At 39.3% G+C, this 23,210-nt stretch overlaps 3 protein-coding genes and 1 long non-coding RNA gene across 5 annotated transcripts; all 4 read left to right on the top strand.

Moving 5' to 3' along the window:
- The first annotated feature begins 2,562 nt into the window (after nt 1–2,562).
- On the top strand, nt 2,563–4,865 carry LOC104803223 (14 kDa zinc-binding protein). The gene is made up of 5 exons (XM_010527126.2): nt 2,563–2,669; nt 3,422–3,479; nt 4,067–4,156; nt 4,400–4,517; nt 4,620–4,865. The coding sequence occupies exons 1-5, from the start codon at nt 2,617–2,619 to the stop codon at nt 4,685–4,687; spliced, it is 387 nt and encodes a 128-aa protein (XP_010525428.1). The 5' UTR covers nt 2,563–2,616; the 3' UTR covers nt 4,688–4,865.
- Nucleotides 4,866–6,071: 1,206 nt separating this feature from the next.
- On the top strand, nt 6,072–14,264 carry LOC104803224. The gene is made up of 4 exons (XM_010527128.2): nt 6,072–6,732; nt 12,661–12,773; nt 12,877–13,248; nt 13,327–14,264. Exons 1-4 carry the CDS (start codon nt 6,501–6,503, stop codon nt 13,840–13,842), a joined length of 1,233 nt encoding a protein of 410 aa, XP_010525430.1. The 5' UTR covers nt 6,072–6,500; the 3' UTR covers nt 13,843–14,264.
- A 601-nt stretch (nt 14,265–14,865) lies between these two features.
- On the top strand, nt 14,866–16,597 carry LOC104803225. The gene is made up of 2 exons (XR_770149.1): nt 14,866–16,300; nt 16,390–16,597. It is a non-coding gene; the product is annotated as an uncharacterized LOC104803225 (long non-coding RNA).
- Nucleotides 16,598–17,107: 510 nt separating this feature from the next.
- Nucleotides 17,108–23,207, top strand: LOC104803226 (4-alpha-glucanotransferase DPE2). Of its 2 annotated transcripts, none has more exons than XM_019201286.1 (23): nt 17,108–17,254; nt 17,588–17,955; nt 18,318–18,435; nt 18,543–18,598; nt 18,698–18,830; nt 18,954–19,072; nt 19,166–19,362; nt 19,535–19,613; nt 19,699–19,737; nt 19,843–19,962; nt 20,045–20,146; nt 20,245–20,328; nt 20,443–20,685; nt 20,775–20,900; nt 21,048–21,122; nt 21,202–21,273; nt 21,414–21,533; nt 21,645–21,742; nt 21,867–22,026; nt 22,110–22,208; nt 22,346–22,543; nt 22,684–22,777; nt 22,864–23,207. In XM_019201286.1, exons 2-23 carry the CDS (start codon nt 17,590–17,592, stop codon nt 23,010–23,012), a joined length of 2,847 nt encoding a protein of 948 aa, XP_019056831.1. In that variant the 5' UTR covers nt 17,108–17,254; nt 17,588–17,589; the 3' UTR covers nt 23,013–23,207. The 2 variants fall into 2 exon arrangements, with proteins under 2 accessions (XP_019056831.1, XP_010525431.1); XM_010527129.1 differs by having other exon boundaries at nt 18,698–18,825; nt 18,949–19,072.
- The last annotated feature ends 3 nt before the right edge of the window (nt 23,208–23,210 follow it).

Below are 23,210 nucleotides of genomic sequence, written 5' to 3' on the forward strand. Positions count from 1 at the left end.
TATATATATATATATATATATATAAGTGTGTATACATGTACATATATATATATACATACGTGTGTGTGTGTTTGACCAGAATTCTAAATCATGATCTTATCTAGGGGGGAGACGCGAGTGTTGAAAGATGCTTCTTCTATTTTGTTTTTGTTAATATGAATATTTTTTTTATGTTTTATCAAAAAAGAATATTTTTTTATGTCAAGCATGTTATATCATCATATGCAAAATACACACACACGTGTATGTATATATACACACACACACGCGTGTATGTATATATACACACACATGGCATACATTCACATAAAAGCAGCGCATGTCATGTATGACTTCTGCATGCGCGCTTACGGTAAGTATTTGTATAATTCTTAAATTTCCTTCTAATAATTATCAAAGTTAAGGGTACTTTTGTTATAACATATTGAACTCGCAAGGCTATGATTTTGTAATTGCGGAGAAATCTTGAATTAGGGTTAATTAGTGCATGCATGGATTATCACAACTACGGGTATCGGATTTTAAATTCGTTAGAATTATATCTCATAATAATAATAATAATAATAATAATAATAATAATAATAATAATAATATATAACCCTAGAAAACGATGTGACCTAATTAGATCGATGGAATCTTTGCAATGAAAGGCAACGTTAAGACGAATGTGAAAGACCTCATTGGAACTTAAACCCTCCCTCTGTCGGGTTCTGTCTTGTCCTTGGTGTGTAACAATTTATTTTACACTCTCTATTTAATAGAAAAAACAAAAAATAATTACATTTAAAAAAAAGAATATTCCCTTCCAAACTAGACTATTAACAATCCAAACATCTCACATCAATAGGGTGAGTGAGGCGACAAAAATTACGACAGAAATTATTATGTATGTAAAACACACACATACATACATATATACACACACACACATATATATAGTATATATATTGTGTATATATAGTGTGTATATATATTGTGTGGAAAAAGGCTGGGCAGACCATGTGGGTTTGGGTCACAAGAGCAACCCCATCTGGAATGATTGTTCAAATATCATAATCGAACTTTTAATTTTTTCTCTTTTAAACAATTATAACGGAATAATACGTAATACTAAAAACATATAAAAAGATCAAATAAATATAATATTTTAGAATGAAATAAATTGAAAGTTTCGATTTAAAATATTTTTTTAAAAAAATAATGTTTTAATTAATAAAAATCGAAAGAATTGAAAATGAATAAAATAATAATAGATATAATTTTTTTCAAGTAGACCTTTTTGTGTCTATCCGCACAAACATGTTGTGATTTAATCAAAGGTGCTTTGGGCCTAAGTTTATTAGAGATCAATTAAACAGTTAATCACAAAGTATTTTTATATATTTGATATTTTACTTAGTTTGGTGGATAATGACTTTCACTAAATTCCACTTTTGTCTCGAGATGATTTACAACACAATGGCTCTAATTAGGCTCTAAACCATTATGTTTTATGCGAATGGGCCATGGAATCTCATTAGCTTTTTCCATCACCAAACCTACCCACAACCCTCCTTTTTCCATATTGAGGCCCAACACTTGAAACTTTGTCTTTAATCTCTTATATTTTAATATCCAATTAAATTTATTTAACGCAGGACAGCTATTATATTGTCTGCATCTGTGCTGTTTCAATTGAGCCCTATATATATATATATATATATATATATTTTTTATAAATTTTTCCATTTTTATTGAGATTTCTTTTCTGACCTGTTTTAATTTTATTAAGAATGTAAGAATCAAGTTTTTTTATAATTCAAAAATTTATACATTTAGTCCAATTACATCTTCTATAACAACAAAAAAATTTAGATAAATTTTCTTCTTACGTTTGGATTTAAACTCGTGGTAAAAATATATTTTATATGTTATCTGTATCATTAGACCTGCTCAAACTCGGGTTACAGTCATGTTGTGAAATACAATAAATTTAGAATGAGCAAGTCTTTCAAGAGATCAGTTTCGATATAAAATATCCCATCGATGGAATTGAATTTAGTCCAATCATTCTATTATATAACAGTGTTTTATTGCATGATTTTATTTACTCTATTTGACCATAGTGTAAAAATACATGAATTTGGATAAAATCATAAATAATTTTTACCATGATTAATAATAAAGCAATGGCATCTGAATTTAAACAATTTATACTATTATTTTAAATAATTTATTCATAAATACGTTAACACGTAATTTACAGTAGTAACGATGATAACAGAATTTTTTTTTAAGAATTCTTTGGTAATTGAATATTTTAATTAAAATTGTACATGGTTCGTTTTTAGCTATTTTTAGTTATTACGCAAAAGTAAAGGTGTTCCAATGTTCGTAAACACTTCTGAAATGAGACTTTGTCTGTGCATAATGTTACACTGCATTCAAACATGTCTTGCTTTAGCAAAAGCATTTATATTATCAAAAAACGATAAGCAGATGCATACGTGTCGACATATCATTGGTCGGAGAGAAGGATTTGGCGGGATAAAGGACTGGTCAAAGTTGCTTATAAATAGGGGAGTGGGATTAGGGTTTCGATGAGCACTCGATTCGGTGTTCTGCCCTCCTCCGGCCATGGCTTCTGAGAAAGAGGCGGCTCTCGTCGCGACTCCTTCTGATTCTACCATGTAAGTGTTCTTCTCGGTTCGTTTGTTTTGATATGTTCATCCTTGGGTCGTCGATAATCTGCGGTAGCTCTGATTTGGTTAGAATTTTTAACGGAAGAGGCAGTGGACGATTTCTGTTTTTGTCTATCCGTATCACGTTGTTGATTATCTCCGGGGTGTTATGTTGAAAAATGTCGTGATCATCGGGATGAATTGTTTTTCGTCACCGTTCTTGAAATGTGGAGTTTCTTGCTGGGCGGTCTACGTTTTTTTCCAGCCAAAACTATGTAATTGTTGTTGTCTCTCGTTGAAATATCACAGGCGGTAATGAGTTTTTTTTGGAAGGACTAGTTTAATCTGTTCGGACGAAACAATCTGGTTACCTTTAAAATTTTATAGTAATAATGTTTTCCAGATATTATGTTCTGTGATTTTTCAATCCATGAGGATGGATGGAGCTGTGCCTCGTCTTAGCAATGTAATGACGGATGAATATACAACATTTTCAGACGGAATGGTGGAACTACAGTCGTTCGTTCTTTAATGGAATAGATTAGAAGTTGTTGGTTTGTAGCGTGGAGCAGTGGAATTATTGTTGTTCTTTGAATGAATATGGAAATTCTAGATGCTTTTTAGATAGAATTGCATATGTTTCCTTTATTTGAGACATTAATGTATTGTAATCGTTTGTATTTCCTGGAGTAGTTGAATTGGGCCGTTGTGCTGATCTACTAGATTGATGCTGACATGTATGTATTTTATGCTTCGATCAGATTTGACAAGATCATCAACAAAGAAATACCTTCTACGGTGGTTTATGAGGATGACAAGGTATGATAATGACAGGCAGTGATGTATTTCTCTATCCAATCTTTCAGATTTCTGCTCATGAAACTGAAACATCCGTATCTACGTACCCATCTCCGGATCAAACACCCTCTCCGTAGTGATACTATAGATTTTCTTGATCTGTGTCCAATTTGTGCATTTTGAGAAAGGGACATACGGATTTTTATTTCGTGAATTCCATTTTATGAGGCGGGTTCTGCTTGACTTTATATAGTTTGTTGATGTGGTGCTTTTGCTGTGCATTTGGCTCATCAATGCTCGCTCATTCTTATTGCACTGTGAGGATTTATGAAGGACCATCAGTAGACTGCGTTAAAGTATTCTGTTTTTATCTAAGATTTCTCATGTGGTTCCCCGATTTTTGGACAGTAGGTCTTACTTTAACCGGAAACGTGGAGAGTATTGACTGTATATTTTTTCCAGGGTTTCTATTTTCTAGCTTAAAATGCCAGCATTGCCTTCCTAGATGGATTTGATATTTCTCTATGATGATTTTTTGTTAGTTTTTGTGCATGCTTCATTACGTCTTTCCTAACTTGCTGTTTACATTTCATTCTATGATTTTGCAGGTCTTGGCATTTAAAGACATAGAACCCCAGGCTCCCGTACATATCCTCCTTATTCCCAAAGTGAAGGATGGCTTATCTGGTCTCTCTAAGGTAGTTTATTCGTGCATCATATCTTGCGTGTTGCAAGGCTCTCATTTCTCTAGAACAAGGTTTATGCTGGTCATTACACAGAATTTCCTAGCAACATTCGAAAGCTAGCCAATATGAAAATAAAGTAAAAAGTGCTGAACAATATTAGACATGACATGAGAAACTCAAGGACTAACTTCACTCAGATAATATGTTCTCTTATTTATCATTTTTCTCATATCGTGGATTGTCCTGCTACCGCAGGCTGAGGAGAGGCACATTGACATCTTGGGCCGTCTTCTATACGCTGCCAATCTCGTGGCAAAGCAAGAAGGCCTGGATGATGGCTTCAGGATTGTGATTAACGATGGACCCAACGGATGTATGTATTAGTTTTTCTCTCAATAGGACAATAACATTCCCCACTTAAAACACAGACATAATATATGGACCTCATACTCATCATTGAGTTCTTGTGTTGTAGGTCAATCGGTGTACCATATCCATGTCCATGTCCTTGGAGGCCGCCAGATGAACTGGCCACCTGGCTAAGGCAATCTGAACGACAATTGTCCTTGTTAAGAGGACTGACAAGTAGTATCCATGTTTTGCCTGTCCCCTAGTGGCTATATGAATAAAAGCTCAGACAAAACCCATTATTGTTATGAGAACTTTATTTATGTGGATGATTATCGATGGTATGAGAAGGACGTTGCCTATATTGCTTCTATTTCTTACCCTGCACACCTCATCTTCCATCTGAATTTGTGACATGGGATTGATTTTTTTTCTCTGATCAAGTTGTGCCCTTTTGTTGGCTGATGATCTGTGTAAGATCAGTGTGGATATTGCAGCACCAATCCTTTGTTGCTGACCGGTGACCGAGTTACTTGGAGGGGGCTCAGCTGAAAAGCTTACATCCTCTGGGAAACATGGGAGTCATCTTTGGGGTGTATGTCAATAGGTACATCCGAGTTTAAATATGATTTATGTTTGGTAATGGATATGTAAGAACCCTTTCATGTCATCTTTTGCATCACAATCATGTCATCTCACATTCAGGAACAAGGAAGAGAAACCGAGCATGAGCAGCCGCAAAGGCTCTCCCAAATCCAAGAACCCTTTCAGTCGTATCAAGGATCACGGCCCATGGACTCCCTGGCACTTGCTGAGCCGCCTGGGGAAAAACCCCTTGCGTCTGTGGTTCCCGCCGATCACGAGGGCTGGTTCCGCAGGCTCCAGCGCTCATCAGTGTGCACCAGCAGCAGCCATGGCCCGACATTTGCCACTCTGTTATTCGGTTGATTTGGACCACCTGGATTGAATTTCTTCAGCTTTTTTCTTGTGATTTGCTTTGAATTGTTTTTGTATTTTCTCTCTGTTTCTACATTTTTTTTATTAGTATACTTGAGGTGATTGCTCTGTATTTTGGTTGTTCGTTTTTTTAAGTGTTTCCTTGCTATAATAAATCCCCAATTTCTCTTTTTTTTTTTAAATGATTTCGACCATATAACAAATCACTGAGAAAGTTGATTAATTGTAGCAAAGTTGTATATATTCTTTTATATGATTCCTTGCAACTTATTTCAAGTTTCATTACCTTTCACAGATTCGGAGCAAAAAGCTGACCAGCCCACCAGTTGCTTATAATGCTGGCATTATTGACGGAATATGTGAGTAAGGATGAGATCCTTATCATTTTGTATTAAATCACCCGCATTTTGATTTATGGCACTGAAAAATATATACATTTACTTTTACATTTACAAGAATACAGTCCAAAACTTAAAAAATTTATTCATGGGTGAATGAATATATATACTCGCATCATATATTTATTATAGACTATTTTTTTTATGAACAGAGAGAGAGAGAGAGAGAGAGAGAGAGAGATGATTGGTCATCTACCTCGCCGCCACCAAATTTCAATGTGTATATAATATAAATACACACACACGATGGCATCAAATTAGTGGACAGAGAATGATCCGTTAAATTTTTAAAAAAAGCCTAAGAATGCAAAAGAAAAAAAAAGAATCGCAGATAAACCACCACCTCCTCATTAAAGCAAAAGGACAAAAAGAGAAAGGTTCTCTCTATTGTCATTTGAAGAAGAGGAAGAGGAAGAAGAAGAAGAAAGCTACTTCACTCCTTCCTTCCTTCCTTCCTTTATCCGTCACCGAACCCTACATTCTTGTTCGTTCGACAGAAACCTCCGAGCTAATCCTTTCATGATCTCCATATAAGTTTCCTCCCTTCCCGGGCACGTACCCCGGAATGTCGGCATCCGACCAGAGTCGTTCTGAACTGCTTATGGATGTGGAGCTGGTCCGTTAAGAATCTTTGATGCCGTGTCTGTGCTTTCATGGGGAAGAAGACTACTGACGAGGAGCAGAACCAGCCGGCTGAGAATAATGACCGGAGTAGCAGATGCTCCGGTTGCTGCTGTTGTGGATGGATCTCGAGATTCGTTAATCTCAGATGCGTTTTGGTTCTTGCGCTTTCTGCCGCGGTGTTTCTCTCTGCGTTGTTCTGGTTGCCTCCTTTCCTCGGATTAACAGATCGGCAGGATCTGGATCTCGACCCAAGGTTCAAAGGTGATAGCGTTTTCCTCTGTTCTTTGCTTTGTTCGCCTTCTGGGCTTCGTTGCTGGTTGGAGAAATCGGTGTAGGCGCGATTTTTGTACGGATTTAGGGCTTTGTTTTGTGATGTTTGTGTTTGTAGCATTTTCTATAGCAGACAGGTTTGGTTCTGAACAAAACCCTTGTCTAATTGTGATCAACTTCCTGCTTTCTTGGGAAGTGATCTGATGGATGAATGTAAATATGTATATTCACATCGGCTTACCTCGGAAATGGCTATTTTTAGGAACATTCTTTAGAATTATGATGAAATGGATCTGGATGATTTAACAAGTGGAAACGAGAGAGGAAAACTTGTTTGGAAAATTTCTCCTTGTTATTTCATAATACCCTTGGCAATGTATATATACACTTGTGAAAGAATAAAAAGAAAAACAATAAAATGATTTACAGCTGCAACAGACCTAGTACTAGTACTGTAGGCTAAAAACCCGTAAGGAAAAACCTATAAAAAGGTGTCCCCTGTAACCTCCATTGTACCAGCAAGAAAATGTCAGAAGGAATAATGGTGTTGTTTGATACTCCCCCTCAAGATGGGGAATATAGGTGGTGAATCCCCATCTTGGAGAGGAGGTACCTGAAGCGTTCAACAGACAATGGCTTGGTTAACAAGTCTGCAATCTGTTCCGAGCCAGCAACATGTAGAGGCTTGAGGAATCCTGTCTTGATCTGTTCCCGTACATAATGGCAGTCCAGCTCGATATGCTTGGTGCGCTCGTGATAGACAGGATTATTAGCAATGTGTATAGCAGATTTGCTGTCACAAAACAATGTCACTGGTGTAGGAAGAGGAATCTGTAAGTCAGAAAGTAATGAAGCTAACCAAACTAGCTCGCAACAAGTTTGTGCCATTGATCTGTATTCAGCTTCTGCAGAACTTCTAGAGATGGTCTGTTGCTTTTTAACACGCCAAGAAACGAGAGATGAGCCAAGGAAGATGCAGAAACCTGTGATGGAGCGTCTGGAATTGGGACAGCTAGCCCAATCTGCATCACAGAAGCCACTGAGAGAAATAGAAGAGGCAGATGAGTATAAAATGCCTTGAGCTGGATCATTTTTCAGATAACGTAAGACCCTCATTGCTGCCTGAAAATGAGAAGTCCTAGGTTGAGCCATATATTGACTGAGTTTATTCACTGCGAATCCAAGGTCAGGTCGTGTAATAGACAGGTAGATCAATCTGCCAATTAGCTTCCTGTAAACAGAAGCATCAGGAAGAAGTTCTCCTGAATCTTGAGCAAGCTTCAGATTCAGCTCCATAGGGGAACCAACAGCCTTGCAACCCAACATGCCATAGTCATCAAGGAGTTCGAGTGTATATTTGCGCTGACAAATATACAGACCTTTGGCAGATCTAGCAACTTCAAGCCCAAAAAAATACTTCAGATCAGCCATGTCTTTGATCTGAAAGTGGGAGCTTAAGAGGCTTTTAAGCTCAGTTACCATATCCATATTGTTCCCAGCAACCAAGATGTCATCAATATAGATTAAGGCAGTCACAAAAAAAGAACCAGTTTTGCGGAAAAATAATGAGTTATCAGCCGCAGACTGGTGATAACCAGCATTAAGGAGTATTTGGCAAAGCTTGTGATTCCATTGGCGAGAAGCTTGCTTCAAGCCATATAAGGATCTGTTGAGTTTGCAGACTAGACCAGATGGAACAGACTCCCCCTTGAGCTGTGAATATCCAGGAGGTAGATCCATGTATATTTCCTCATCAAGGTCTCCATTTAGGAAAGCATTAGAAACATCAAGTTGATGCAGAATCCAGTTTTGAGAAGCAGCAAGGGCTAAAATGACTCGGACAGTTGTCATTTTAGCCACGGGGCTAAATGTCTCTAAATAATCTATACCCTCCTGCTGAGTATAGCCCTTTGCAACCAAACGGGCTTTATACTTATCAATGGAGCCATCAGCATGAAATTTCGTTCGGTACACCCATTTACAGCCAATTGACCTTTTGCCAGAAGGTAAGGAGCAAACAGACCAAGTATTTGTATGAATCAGGGCCTCAAGTTCAAGTTCCATGGCTTTTCTCCAGGAATCAGATTTCACTGCTTGGGAAAAGGTTTTGGGGTCTGTGGTTGTGGTTATGTTTAGAACAAAGGTTTTATAAGAGGGTTCAAGCTTGTCATAGGTTAAGAAATCTGAGATAGGGTAAGGAGTAGTATATTTGGTGGAAGACAAGGAAGATGAGGTGTTGGAGAGAAGAAAACAGTGGTAGTCTTGTAGATAAGTAGGGCGAGAAGTTATTCTTTGTGGTCGGACATTGTCTGCCAAAATACTATGATGTTCCGAGATCTCTTGGGGAGAAGAAGAAGAAGAAGAATGAGTGGAATTTGAGGGAGTGGAAGAAGAAGAATTTTGAGGAATAGGAGAGGAAGGGATATCATCATAGAGATAGTAAGGTGATGGTGGACAAAAGAAATTGTCTGAAAAAGAAGTAACAGGCTGTGTATTGTGAAATGGAAAGACTGTTTCATGGAAAATAACATTCCTTGAGATAAAGATGGTATGAGTTTCAAGATTTAACACCTTATAACCTTTGAAACCTGGAGGATACCCAAGGAAAACAGAAGGCACAGCTCGAGGGCTAAATTTGTGGCGATCTTTGGTGTATGTTGAAACATAACATAGGCATCCAAAAACTTTAAGATGAAAATAATCAGGTTTGTAGTTCAACAAACATTCAAAAGGGGTTTTATCGTTTAAAGGAGATGTGGGTGTTCTGTTTATTAAGTAAACTGCAGTTAAAATGCAGTCACCCCAATAACAAAGGGGAATCTTGGATTGGAAAAGCAAAGCACGAGCAACATTTAAAAGGTGTTGATGTTTTCTTTCAACCACAGAGTTTTATTGTGGTGTATAAGGGCAGGATTTGTAATGAAATATTCCATGTTTTGTGAGAAAATCAGAAAAATTCAACTCCGGGGCATTATCACTTCGAATGGATTTGATAGTGATATTGTATTGAGTTTTAATCATTTGATAAAAAACAGGGAATTTGGAAGAGACTTCAGATTTACAAGTGAGGAGGTAAACCCATGTAACTCGACTACAATCATCCATCAAAGTTAGAAAATACTTAAAACCATCAATAGTGGGTTCATGGAAAGGACCCCAAATATCAACATGTACAAGATCAAAAGGTAACTTAGATATATGTTTTGAAGATGGAAATGGTAAAGTTTTCTGTTTTGCCAAAGGACAAACAGTACAGTCATGTGAAGCAGTAGATTTAGTAAAAGAAATATCAGAAGACCCTATTGCTTTAATCTTCAAGTATGATGGATGACCCATACGAAAATGCCAAAGATCAACCGATGAAGCCACAAGAGCTGTGCATAGAGGAGATGATAGAGGACCGAAAACAGAAGAAGACTTCGGGATTTCCAGGACATATAGGTTATGCACCAGTTTACCCGTGCCAATTGTCGAGTCCAGAATATGGTCCTGGATGACATAAGAGTGATCATTAAAGGTGATAGATAGAGATGTGTTTTTGGTAAGGCAACTGACACTTAATAGATTGTATTTGAAAGTGGGAATGTATAAGACAGAAGTGAGAGTTAAGTTCGGGAATAAAGGAACAGAACCAGATTCCATAACGATGAGGGAATCACCAGTAGGAAGGGAAATAGAGATCGGCGGAACATCATAGATTTCAGAAAATAAGGTTCAATCACAACAAATATGGCAACTCGCACCACTATCTAAAATCCAAAGCACTGGGGAAAAATTTAGGCTAGGTAATGAAGCAGAAAGAAGAAAAGAGGATATATTACCTGGTGAAAGTGGAGGAGAAGAGGAGGAAGCAGCATAACCTGAGTCCGAAGGAGAAGAGCCATGGGTCTTTAACTGCGAGGTGTACTGAGCCAACAATTCCTTAGCCTGCGCCAGCTGGGTACGCATGTCAAGAGCCTCAGCAGAACTTACAGGGCGCTCCAAAGCATGGGGAGTTCCAGATCCCACCAGATTCACTGGTCTAGGGTTTCGGTTGGGTGGAGAAGATTTGGGAAAGTGTCGAGGAGTGGGTAATAGAGGGGCTGGGGATTTGTATCCCGGCGGAAACCCATGAAGATAGTAGCAACGGGCCACAGTATGGCCCAACATACCACAGTGGGTGCAAACAGGCCTCGGCTTTTCGTGGGCTTGGGTAAAGTGTTTGGGCCTTGGTTTAGGGTTTGGCAGAGGAGGAGGAAACTGAGGGTGCGAGCGAAATGGAGCAGAAACCTGGAACGCAGCTTGATCCGAAGAGGAGCTGAAAGATAGGCCCTGTTGTTCTTCCTGAGAAATCAGGTTGTAAGCTTTTGTGATGTTGGGTAAAGGATCAAGCATAAGGATCTAGCGCCGGGCAGCAGTGTAGGAGTCATTGAGTCGCATCAAGAATTTGACGACGTTCGTGCGTTCAAACAGCTGAGTCCACTGATCCGGAAGGTTGCAAGAACAACCACCGCAAGTGCAGCCTCCGCAGGTGCAACCACCACAGGTACAGGACGGGAATGGTTCGAAGTTACGCAGCTCCTCCCACAGAGAGGTAAGTTTGGTAAAGTAAGTGTTTAGATCCAACGAACCTTGATGCAGAGTATCCAACTGATGTTGGATGTTGTAAACCTTAGAGACATTTTGTTGTTTGAAACGGTTCTCCAGGGCAGTCCAGATCAGATGAGCTTCGTCAAGGTAGACGATGAGACCAGCGATGTCTGTGCTCACAGCGTTGTTGAGCCATGTGCAGACCATGTCATTCGTGCGAGACCATAACCCAACATCAGGATGATCAGAGGGTGGTCGCGGAACAGAACCAAAAACAAAACCCATTTTGTTTTTTGCATTCAAGGCCTTGAGAAAGGCACGGGACCAAACATTATAGTTTGCTTCGCCCAACAATTTTTCAGGAACGAGCTGCAAGTTTGATGAATCCGCAGCATGAAGGTATAAAGGGCTTGAATAGGGATCTGAGATAGGGTTAGAAACAGGGGGGTTTGAAAAGGGGGTGGAATCTGGGGATCAGAATCAACCGAAGCGTTGGAAGCCGTAGACTCAGCCATGGCGAAAAGTGAAAAAACGAAGGAGATGAAGATGAAGAATAGAAACGAAAATCAAGAGCGGAGCTATTGATGAAGCTCTGATACCATAACAAGTGGAAACGAGAGAGGAAAGCTTGTTTGGAAAATTTCTCCTTGTTATTTCATAATACCCTTGGCAATGTATATATACACTTGTGAAAGAATAAAAAGAAAAACAATAAAATGATTTACAGCTGCAACAGACCTAGTACTAGTACTGTAGGCTAAAAACCCGTAAGGAAAAACCTGTAAAAAGGTGTCCCCTGTAACCTCCATTGTACCAGCAAGAAAATGTCAGAAGGAATAATGGTGTTGCTTGATATGATTTGATTCAGGAGCCGACAAATATGTTTTGTTAGTCCCAAACTGTCTGATAAAAGGATGATCATGAATCTATAGTTAGTATTGTAGACATCTTTTGTGAACCAAGACTGCTTCCTGTAAAGAGTATACCGCTGAAAACGTTTCAAAGGTCATATCCATTCGGATCTCTGTAGGTTGTTTCACTGTTCTTGGTGTTGGTTTCCTGAATCTGGTTCAAAACTAGTGGAAAATGGGGAAATGGTTGCAGTCCGAGCCCAGATTCTTTGATCATTTATGCTTGTTGAGCTCATTGTAATGTTCAAATTTTTACCAGAGTATTAGGTGTATAATTGTTGATGGATTCTAAGAAATTCTCCCATCTGATAGAGTCGTGATGAATTCCATACCTTTGATCTGCATAATTTGATGTGAAAACTGATTGTTTCATGATGGTTTAATACCTTGTATACATCCTTCAGGCACGTAACTACGCAAAGTTTTGTTTCTTTTGCAGATCACAAGATAGTGGCGAGTTTCTACGTTGAGAAATCAGTTTCATTCCTGGAGGAGAATATGTTACAGCTTGAGAAGGATATCTTCGATGAAATAGGCTTCCCGACCACCAAAGTATCTACACTTCCCCGTCCTTGTCTTACCTGCTGTGTACGTCATTCATACGGTTTCTGTATTGATCACACTCTATGTTTCTGTCTCTCCCTCCTTGTATCAGGTCGTTGTTCTATGTCTCGAACGTTCAGGCAACTCGAACAGAATAAGTGTTGTGTTTGGAGTTGATCCAGAGGAGAAGAATTCAAAGATATCTCCCGAAATCCAGAGTTTGATAAGAGCGGCTTTCAAAACTTTGGTAATAAAGCAGGTGTCTTTACGCTTGACCGAATCCTTGTTCGGCCATCCCTTCTTGTTCGAGGTGCTGAAATTCCCGAAAGGAATCACTGTGATCCCTCCTCAGCCAATATTTCCCCTGCAGAAAGTGCAGATCCTTTTCAACTTCACCTTAAACTTCTCGATATACCAAATCCAATCAAATTTCTTGGAACTCACTAGTCAGCTCAAGAAGGGAATAAATCTGGCACCATATGAGGTATGAGCATTCCCATTCCCACTCGATTTCTGGCCATATATACTCTGGAATCACATCATCCACTCTTGTTGATTGCAGAATCTTTACATAACTTTGTCAAACTCCAGGGGGTCGACGGTTGCTCCTCCCACAACTGTTCAGTCTTCCGTTCTGCTGACTTTCGGAAATACCCCTTCGAGACTGAAGCAGCTCGCTCAAACTATATCTGGCTCGAATTCCAAAAACCTCGGCCTCAACCATGCTGTCTTTGGTAAGGTAAAACAAGTTAGTCTTTCTTCCATCTTGCAACATTCCCTCGATGGCGGAAAAGGCATTCCTGTATCATGGTCTCCAACCCCCGCTCCTCAACCTGACCACCATAGCCACCACCAGAGCAGCTACTTATCTCCTCAACGTACTCCTGCATATAAGGGCTTTGCACCTGCACCTGCACCCACCAAACGTTCTCATATGCCTCGGAAGAGTGGCAATGCCAATGCGCCTTGCCATTTCCAGTACATGAGGCCAAACAGAAACATTGGCTCGACCCATTCGACTGCATCCCGAACAAGTTCAGCACCGCCAACAATCTCTCCTCGCCATTCGGCCCCTTAGAAATCCGGCATATCCACCAGCAGGATTCAAGAACTGACCTCAAAAACTCAGGGAACCCCATGAAACACCGAAGACTCACCACCACCTTCACAACACTGTGAGTGCTCCTTCTGATCTCATCCGTTAACGATCCAAAAACTCCAATCTTTCAATCTGAAAAAAATGGCGGTGTCATGACTAAAGCTGACATGGGCCGACAGGGAAATGGGCAAACCGTGATCCTTGTAATAACAGTTGTAAAATGTGTCTGTAACTCACACAAACGCAGGAGAAGCTGCTTAACGTTCAAGCTGTAAAGACAAAGCAGCAGTTCTTAAGCACTTCTTCCTCGCGTGAATTCCAAAGTAACTGTATAAATCAACAGACGAGTATATGTAAATCTACAATATTACATAAGGAAAAAAAAAGATTTTTTCTTTTTTTGTAAGAGCGGGTTGAAGCACAAAAGTGTGGTTTTGCACCAATCCGATGGACCCTTATAATATAAACAAAACATTTCTATGGATTTTGTAAATAAAATACTTTTTTTTTTTTTTTAATTATGTGAGTGTTTTTCTATTAAATATTCCACTCTAGTGGTAACCGTTGTAATATTTTGTAATTTGTAATTTTTTATGGTTTTATTGATATGAAAGATAAATCCCATTTGTTCTTACATAGCCTTAATAGTAAAATTGAAAAATTATCAAAACGCTTATATGAAAAAAAAAATGAGACGGTATCGAATTTTTTGTGTTACAATTCAATTTCTATATGCCATATTTTTTATGAAATTGGATTTTTATTTTTTTCGTGATTTTCTCTTGTTGTAGTTATCACATATGGATTTAGATATGTTTAAATCCAATTCAAGTTTTCTTAAATTGCACTTAATAACATCCCAATCCAACCCCATTAATTCTTGTATTTAATTGGAATAAAAAATAAATAAAAACGATCACTTACGATTATCATCGGCCCATTTCTGGTTTTGGGCTTTCTTCTTCCCACTTTCCCTATTAATTTCGTTCTAGGGTTAGGGTTCATAGAAGACATTTGCGGCACTGGCCGCATTGCAATCTCCCTTGCCTCCTTTTCCCTTTCCGGATCTGCTCTCTCTCTCAAAACCAAAGATGCCGCCGAGATTGGCTTGTGCTGCATCAGGTTTCGTTCGTACTCCTCTGTCGAACAAAGGTATACTCAACACATTCGTACGCTGTTCCACTGTTTTATGCTATCCGAGATTGGCTTATTCTGGTGTGAGAGACAGCGATTTGTCGTACGGAGAGAGATTGAGGTGTGGGTTTGGTAATGGTGATGTCGATGATGCTGTTGCTCTGTTCCATCTGATGGTTCGGTCTCGTTCCCCCCTCCCTTCAATTATCGACTTCAGTAAATTATTGAGTTCAGTCGTTAAGATAGAAACGGTAGGATATAGTGATTTCTCTCTGCAAGCAAATGAAATGGTTAGGAGTTTTGCATGATCTCTATCAACTGTTTCTACCACTCAGATCAAGTGGTTAGAACATTTTCGGTTTTAGGGAAGATCATGACGTTGGTTTATACGTGTGACGTTGTCACATTTACTAACCTACTCAATGGATTCTACATCGGGGCTGAAACTTCCGCTGTGCTAGGTTTGATAGAGCTAATGGTGGAGAAAGATTGTCAACCCGATATAATTTGGGCATCATGTTTTAGCTTTGGATTTGATCAAGAAGATAGATGAAAGATGCATTGAGGTCGATGTCTTAACTTGTATTACGATTATCGATTGTCTTTGCAAATTTGGAAACAAATGATGCAGATAGCATTTTTAGTAAGACGATCGACAAAGGAGTTGCACCGGATGTTATCACCTACAAAGCTTTGATAAACCGCATTTGTGGTTTCGGTAGATGGAATGATGCCACATTATTATTGAAGGACATGACCAAAAGGAAAATCAAGCCTAATGTTGTTATTTTCAATGGATTACTCAACATTTTTATTAAAGACGGGATATTTCCAAAGGCTAACGATGGAAAAGAGTGGGATGGACTTCGATATAGTTGTATTGTATTATTATCATTGTGTAAAGCTGAGAAGGTTGATGAGTCATTTCAGTTGTTCGATAGACTTTTTGATCAAAGGGCGGAACCGGATATGAAAACATATACTATGGACTTTGTGGAAAAGGTTTACAAGGTGAAGCTCAAAGGCTGTTTAGAGATACAAAAGAAGTTGATTTTTTACCGGATTATTGCACGTGTAATGCAATCATTCGTGGTCAGCTGAGGCATGGTTCTACATTGGATGTTATTGAGCTTATATGAGAAATGTGAAGCCATGAGTATCATGCTGATGCATCGGCAATGAGTATGGTAATAGATATGGTATCTGGTGGTAGATTGGAGAAAGGGTTTGTGGATCTTCTTTCTCAGTGATTCGATTATCGCGATGGTCACCTTGTACTCTCCCGTTTGGCAATCACGGAGAGGTGAAATCTCTTCTGTCCTTTAATCTGTTTCATGATGTAGATGGTGCTGTTTGATTTTGTCCCCTCACTTCCACTGTTGATTTCAATAGGTTATCGAGCGCTGTTGGAGATGGGAGGAGATGGCAGATTTTTCCTTCTTGCATCTTGTACTTGAAACATCAGTTTGATTTCGTTTAACTGAAATTGTACTTTGTTGTCAGTAACATAATAGGGTGGATTCTCGTTCAACTTCTGTTTAGAAATAAAAAATGTAATTGAGTATTGCATTTTCCCTAGATTCTGTTTATATTTTCTTTATCAGTTTATACATACTTTTCGACTGCTTATTACAAATCAGCACAAAATTGTGTTTTTTGCACCCATCCGAATATCTACGCATTTTGTAAATAAAGTACTTTTACTGTGATATTTCTTTTAAATTCCATATTCTCCTGGCCGGTCGAAGCCACTATTGTGTTCTTTTACTGTTTTCAAGAAATTGTAATTCAATATTTCCCGACAATATGCATCAGTTGAAGAAGATTCACAGAGAGATTTACAGGAAACAGCTCAGGAAAATGAAATAAAAAAGGATTGGGCAGAGAGAACTCTCACGGATGATCCAAGCGTCTCTTTATCACCTGTGTCTCGTGATCTTCTTGCCTGTTCTTCCTTCGAGATATGTTGTCATGTAACATGAAATCTTTTTTTTTTTTTTGATGATGAAGGAATTTGTCGTCTAACGAAAAAAAAATAAATCCAAATATGGCCCAAGTTCTCGGCTTTACGTAGTCGCACTCGTGCCGGGAGGCATCAACGGTGCAGAACGATTCACGAAAATATCTTCTCGATTATTTTCATTTCCCAATAAAAAAAATGGCCAATTTGACACTCACATACTGTGTTAAGTATCCTTATTCAGCCTCTCCGATACGTCGGCCACTCTCGCTGTAGTTTCCGATTTTGCAAGCAAAGGTGAACATTCCCATTTCTCACTTCTCTTGTCTCGCGTTTGTTTTCTTTTCCATGATTTCCGATTCACTTAAAGTTTAACAATTGGTTCTGATGGATTCGCCTTTGGGTCTCTTGAATTCTTTTTGTTTGATTTGGGTGTTTTGGTTCTTATTGATTGTATCTGTTTAGTTATGTTAAAGCTCATTGCTTTCCAACAGATGCAATTTCAATCACCGTGTTAGTGAGTTGGGATTAACTGTACAAATTGTGGGTTTTGTAAATCATCGAGAATTTTGATCTGGGTTATCCGCCATTTTTTCAGACGGGTCTGATTTTGATCGTGTTGGTTTACAGAAATGGTGAATCTGGGATCGCTTTCTCTGACCAGCAGCAGTAGGTCGTCTAAGCCGATGGTTCACATCAGCTTCTGGATACCGTACTTCACTCATTGGGGTCAGAGCCTCCTGGTCTGTGGCTCGGCTCCTGGGCTCGGTTTGGAGGACGTGAAGAAAGGGCTGTTGTTGAAGCCATTGCATCAGGGTGATGAGCTCATCTGGACTGGAAGTGTTTCGGTTCCGCAAGGATTTAGCTGCGAGTACAGTTACTATGTGGTGGATGACAAGAAAAATGCCCTAAGGTGGGAGATGGGGAAGAAACGCAAGCTCGTGTTGCCGGATACATTGAAGGGTGGAGAGTATGTTCAGCTCCGTGATCTTTGGCAGGTTCGTGTTTATTGCATTTAGCAGATATTTTCTTGAAATGGGCTCTTGTGGATGTTTTTGCCTTTCATTAGTTTTGTCATCTGATATTCTTTTACAACCTTTTGGATAAATTTTTGGAATCTGAATTTCAGTTGTCTTATAATCTCTTGAGAATCATTTGCATGATGTGAATACTGTACACAGATAGCTGTAATGTAATTTGTTTATGAGTACCATACGTAGTGACTTCATTCTGCGGAGGCTCAGTTTTTTGTTCTTTCTTGAAATGTTTGATGGATTTATCGGTGCTTCGATTGCATGAACAACAAACATTGCTTGTTTATGCTTATATTTACCCTTGAAATGCTGTGTTTTAATATCAGACTGGTGATCAAGCTCTCCCATTTAGAAGTGCATTCAAAGATGTTATCTTCCGGCAGAGTTGGGATTTGAAAATAGACAAACCTCTCGGGGTGTTTCAGAATACGTTAGATCAAGATGGTACTATTGTTTATTCTGACATCTCATTTCTTTGTCTAAGAATCTTGTATGGCACTGATGCATTGTCTACCCCGTTTCAACTCTGGACTTCCATTTGATGTAAACAGATTCACTTCTAGTCCAATTCAAAATATGTTGTCCAAATATCGGAGAGGAAACATCAGTAAGCCCTTTTTCTTTGATCATCTTGTTCTATGTTTTCATATTTGGATTCAGTGAAGTGACAGCCAACATTTCTTATGTCTGCTAATTACATCCGCAGGTGCACGTTCTAGGAACCTCGGAAAAGTTGGGGAAATGGAAAGTTGAAGGTGGACTTAGTCTGAACTATGTTGGAGATTCTGTCTGGGAAGCGGATTGTCTGATCCCTAGAGCCGATTTGCCTATCAAATATCCTTTATTTGTGTTTTTCCAAACTGATTTCTTGCCTCTAGTTATCCATTCTTTGTATTCGTTTCCTCGTCGGTTTTCCCGTTCTCTTACCATTTGTCGGTTTCTTAATGACGATTTCACATATAGATACTGTAAAGTGAGGAAGGCAGGTGAGTTGTCTTTGGAATCTGGTGGCAACAGGGAGCTCTCTGTTCCTGTTGACAATCGGCAAAGAATCATTATCATGTCGGATGGTTTATTTCGTGTAAGTTATCAACATTAGCTGGGAATTAGTTGCTATCGATGACATGATAAATGGTCTTTTTCCTTAATAGGCATGATTTATCTGTCCCTTTAGGAAATGCCGTGGCGGGGTGCTGGGGTAGCGATCCCCATGTTCTCTGTAAGGTCAGAAGCTGATATTGGTGTGGGAGAGTTTCTTGACCTAAAGCTTCTTGTTGACTGGGCGGTAGAGTCGGGGTTGCATCTTGTACAACTTTTACCGGTGAATGACACATCGGTGCATAAGATGTGGTGGGACTCGTATCCCTACAGGTATGTGGATTGGATAACATCTATTTAGCTCTTGCATAAGTTCATATCAGCTTCCTATCACTCAGTAGGTGTTAGATCAAATCTATTTTGTCTGTAATTGTTTAATGTTAACATGTTGAATAGTGTGGTTCACCTTCTTTACATCTCTACCTCTTTTTCTTTCCCCCTGCAGCTCGTTATCTGTGTTTGCGTTGCATCCTTTGTATCTTAGAGTCCAGGCTCTCTCTGAACGTTTACCAGAAGAGATTAAGGTAATTCATTCACACATCTTTTATATCCAAGAAGAAACTAGTCTCGTAAAGAAATAAATTAGCTGACCTGATTCTTTCCTTTCAGCAAGAGATTGACAAGGCCAGGAAGCAGCTGGACAAAAGGGTGGCTTTTCTCTATCTTTCATCAGCGTTTTGATTGGCATCACAGATTCTCGTAATTTCTCATCAGTGTATTGTAAATTAATTTGTTGAAGATTTGTACATGCAGGATGTTGATTATGAGGCTACAATGGAAACTAAGCTTTCAATTGCCAAGAAAATTTTTGACCTGGACAAGAACCGGACGCTGAATTCTAGTTCCTTCCAGAAATTCTTCTCGGAGAACGAGGTCTTCTGATTGTAATCTGTTATGCTTTCTGGTCCCTCAGTTTTGAGTCCATCGCCTTACTGAATTTTCTTTTCTTCAAAAGGGATGGTTGAAGCCCTATGCTGCTTTCTGCTTTCTCCGGGACTTTTTCGAGACATCAGATCATAGCCAATGGGGTACGTTTTCTCGCTACACAACAGAAAAGGTATCGTCCTCTTTTTCTCGGTGAAGTTTTGACAGATGTTATTTATCTGTGTATAGAGTCAGGAACTTTCATAAATCTCCGAATACCATTTGTTGCAGCTTGAGAAAATAATTTCTAAGGACAGCTTGCACTATGACAGCATATGCTTCCACTACTACATCCAGTACCATTTACATTTACAAGTGAGTATATTCTTTCTGTGATTCATACTTATCTGGTTTTGCTCCGTTCTTTAGAGTCAAATTGGTTTGTTCGGATATTTGATTGAAAAGTTTTCGGTTGTCCATATTCAACAGTTGTCAGAAGCTGCAGAATATGCGAGGAGGAAAGGAGTGATACTGAAGGGAGACCTTCCTATTGGAGTCGACAAAAACAGTGTCGATACATGGGTGTATCCCACTCTGTTTCGTATGAATACATCGACTGGAGCACCTCCTGACTATTTTGACAAAAACGGCCAGAATTGGGGATTTCCTACTTATAACTGGGAGGAAATGTCAAAAGACAACTATGCTTGGTGGCGTGGTCGCTTAACACAGGTCAGTATCAGTATCCATTTCGTTAGACTGCTGTTTTTAAGATCATTATGCATGATTATTGATTACTACATTGTATACTTGCTTTGCAGATGGGAAAGTATTTCACAGCCTATAGGATTGATCATATATTGGGATTCTTCAGAATCTGGGAACTTCCTGACCATGCTATGACTGGTTTGGTGGGGAAGTTCCGTCCATCTATCCCGTTAAGCCAGGTACATATTATCCACGATTTACAGTTGAGAGAAAGTCGGGATCTTCTTGGAGTGGGAATTGTGTTTAACTGTTTAGGCTGCAAGGTAACAAGATTCAATGTTGAGAGGAAATCATGTTTGTTTTTTCTGGCTTGTCATCTGTTGTAGGAAGAGCTAGAAAAGGAGGGGATATGGGACTTGGATCGGTTGAGCAAACCATATATCCGACGGAAATTTCTGGAGGTTTGTTTTCTGTCGAGTCGTTTCTGATTTGGTTGTCACAGCTCGGGGATTTGACTTCACAAGTTTTTCTGTTATTTAGGAAAAGTTTGGAGATTTTTGGCCCTTCATTGCATCGAATTTTCTAAATGAAACTGAGAAGGACTGCTATGAGGTCAGTATGGCTTGATATGGTTCTGGTTTGGGACAAATATAGTCTCTTGGCATTAGTTGAGCTTCATTATTGGTTTCCTCTCTATCGTTCTATGTATTTTATATTGGGTTTTACTTAATTTGCTCGTTTCAACCATCTAGTTCAAAGATGATTGCAACACCGAGAAAAAGATCGCAGCAAAGCTGAAATTATTAGCTGAAAAGTCTTTGTTGCTGGACGACGAGGACAAAGTTCGACGTGATATCTTTGACATTTTACGTGTAAGATCCATGCTTCATAACTTGACTCCTTTCCTTATGCCTCCCTTGGTCTGTAAATTTAGTTGCTTCGAGGTGTTATGAACTATCTCCGTTGATTTTGTTTTTTTGTAGAATATCGTTCTTATCAAAGATCCTGAGGATGAAAGGAAATTCTACCCTCGCTTTAATCTCGAGGACATTTCAAGTTTCCAGGATTTGGATGATAAAAGGTATTCCATAATCTTTTCTCAAAACCCAAATATATTTACTTCTTGGTTTGCTATTTCGTCGCGAGTACATCCTTCTTGCTTTTTTGTCAATATGGAAGTTTCTGATCATACTCTTCTGATACAGCAAAAACGTTCTGAAGAGACTTTACCACGATTATTATTTCCATCGCCAAGAGGATCTATGGAGGAAAAACGCTCTAAAGACCTTGCCAGTTCTGTTAAATTCATCGAATATGCTAGCCTGTGGCGAGGATCTCGGTCTTATCCCATCTTGTGTGCATCCTGTATGTTCTCAATGCCCTTTTTCCTTCCCAACTTGTGAATGCTTACCTTGTTTTGTCTGAACGAAATCTTCTCCTATGCTCAGGTCATGCAAGAACTAGGGTTAGTCGGGCTACGCATCCAACGCATGCCCAGTGACGCCGGTGTAGAGTTCGGGATTCCCTCTACTTACGACTATATGACGGTATGACTTTCCTCTTCGAATACAGCTTTGTTTTCGTCCCGGAATGCCGTGGGAAACATCAATATATAGATGTTTCCATCATCTGCTGAAAATTTTGAAGTGGGTATTGAATCAGATATCGTTTTTGCATATTTCAGGTGTGTGCTCCGTCATGCCACGACTGTTCCACGCTACGTGCATGGTGGGAAGAGGACCAGGAAAGAAGACAACGGTATTTTAAGGATGTGGTTGGTTCGGATGAACTCCCGCCGAGCCAGTGTGTCCCAGAGATCACGTATTTCGTCCTGAGACAACATGTCGAAGCTCCGTCTATGTGGGCTATTTTCCCTCTTCAGGTATCATCATGTTCCCACCATCCAAGTTCCCACCATCCAAGTTCCCAGATTCTTGGAAACTTGCCTGAGTTTTGTTTGTGTCTGGTTCGTTTACTGATGATATAAGAACTGAGAAATGATGGGTGTTGGCTCACTTTTAGGATCTATTTGCTCTGAAAGAAGAGTACACAACCCGTCCTGCAACAGAGGAGACGATCAATGATCCGACAAACCCTAAACATTACTGGAGATACCGTATGTATCTGACGCATCTACACATTCACCTGTCCTGTCCTTCATGGTTGAATGATTTCTTTCAACATGGTTGTTTTGATGCGCAGGTGTACATGTTACCTTGGATTCGCTCATGGAGGACAAAGATCTGAAATCGACGATCAAAAACCTAGTTTCGAGCAGCGGAAGATCAGTTCCAGCTTCTGGGGAAGACGAGAAGCAAGGGGGAGATATCGTCAATGGTTCCACGAAGTAAAAAATAAATAAAAATCACAGCGGAAAAGCATTTGCTTGTTACCCACGCTACAGTTATGGCAATAGTAGTTGTTCTCAATCCTCGTGTAACGGAGGATGAATCATGAAGCTCGTTGCATTGTCTTGTTCTTCCCATCTGCAACTTTTTCAGACAACTCAGGATCACAACTCATGTTTCTAGTCATGATCTTCTTCAGGG

The sequence above is a fragment of the Tarenaya hassleriana genome, unplaced genomic scaffold, assembly GCF_000463585.1.
Source record: "Tarenaya hassleriana unplaced genomic scaffold, ASM46358v1 Cleome82, whole genome shotgun sequence".
NCBI lineage: Eukaryota > Viridiplantae > Streptophyta > Magnoliopsida > Brassicales > Cleomaceae > Tarenaya > Tarenaya hassleriana.

Coding starts and splice junctions, on each gene's coding strand:
- LOC104803224 (XM_010527128.2), top strand. CDS start 6,501: ATGGGGAAGAAGACTACTGACGAGGAGCAGAACCAGCCGGCTGAGAAT. Junction 12,774..12,876: donor TAGGCTTCCCGACCACCAAA/GTATCTACACTT, acceptor TCCTTGTATCAG/GTCGTTGTTCTATGTCTCGA. Junction 13,249..13,326: donor TAAATCTGGCACCATATGAG/GTATGAGCATTC, acceptor TGTTGATTGCAG/AATCTTTACATAACTTTGTC.
- LOC104803223 (XM_010527126.2), top strand. CDS start 2,617: ATGGCTTCTGAGAAAGAGGCGGCTCTCGTCGCGACTCCTTCTGATTCT. Junction 2,670..3,421: donor ACTCCTTCTGATTCTACCAT/GTAAGTGTTCTT, acceptor TGCTTCGATCAG/ATTTGACAAGATCATCAACA. Junction 4,157..4,399: donor GCTTATCTGGTCTCTCTAAG/GTAGTTTATTCG, acceptor CTGCTACCGCAG/GCTGAGGAGAGGCACATTGA.
- LOC104803226 (XM_019201286.1), top strand. CDS start 17,590: ATGGTGAATCTGGGATCGCTTTCTCTGACCAGCAGCAGTAGGTCGTCT. Junction 18,599..18,697: donor ATATCGGAGAGGAAACATCA/GTAAGCCCTTTT, acceptor TTACATCCGCAG/GTGCACGTTCTAGGAACCTC. Junction 21,534..21,644: donor ATATCTTTGACATTTTACGT/GTAAGATCCATG, acceptor GTTTTTTTGTAG/AATATCGTTCTTATCAAAGA.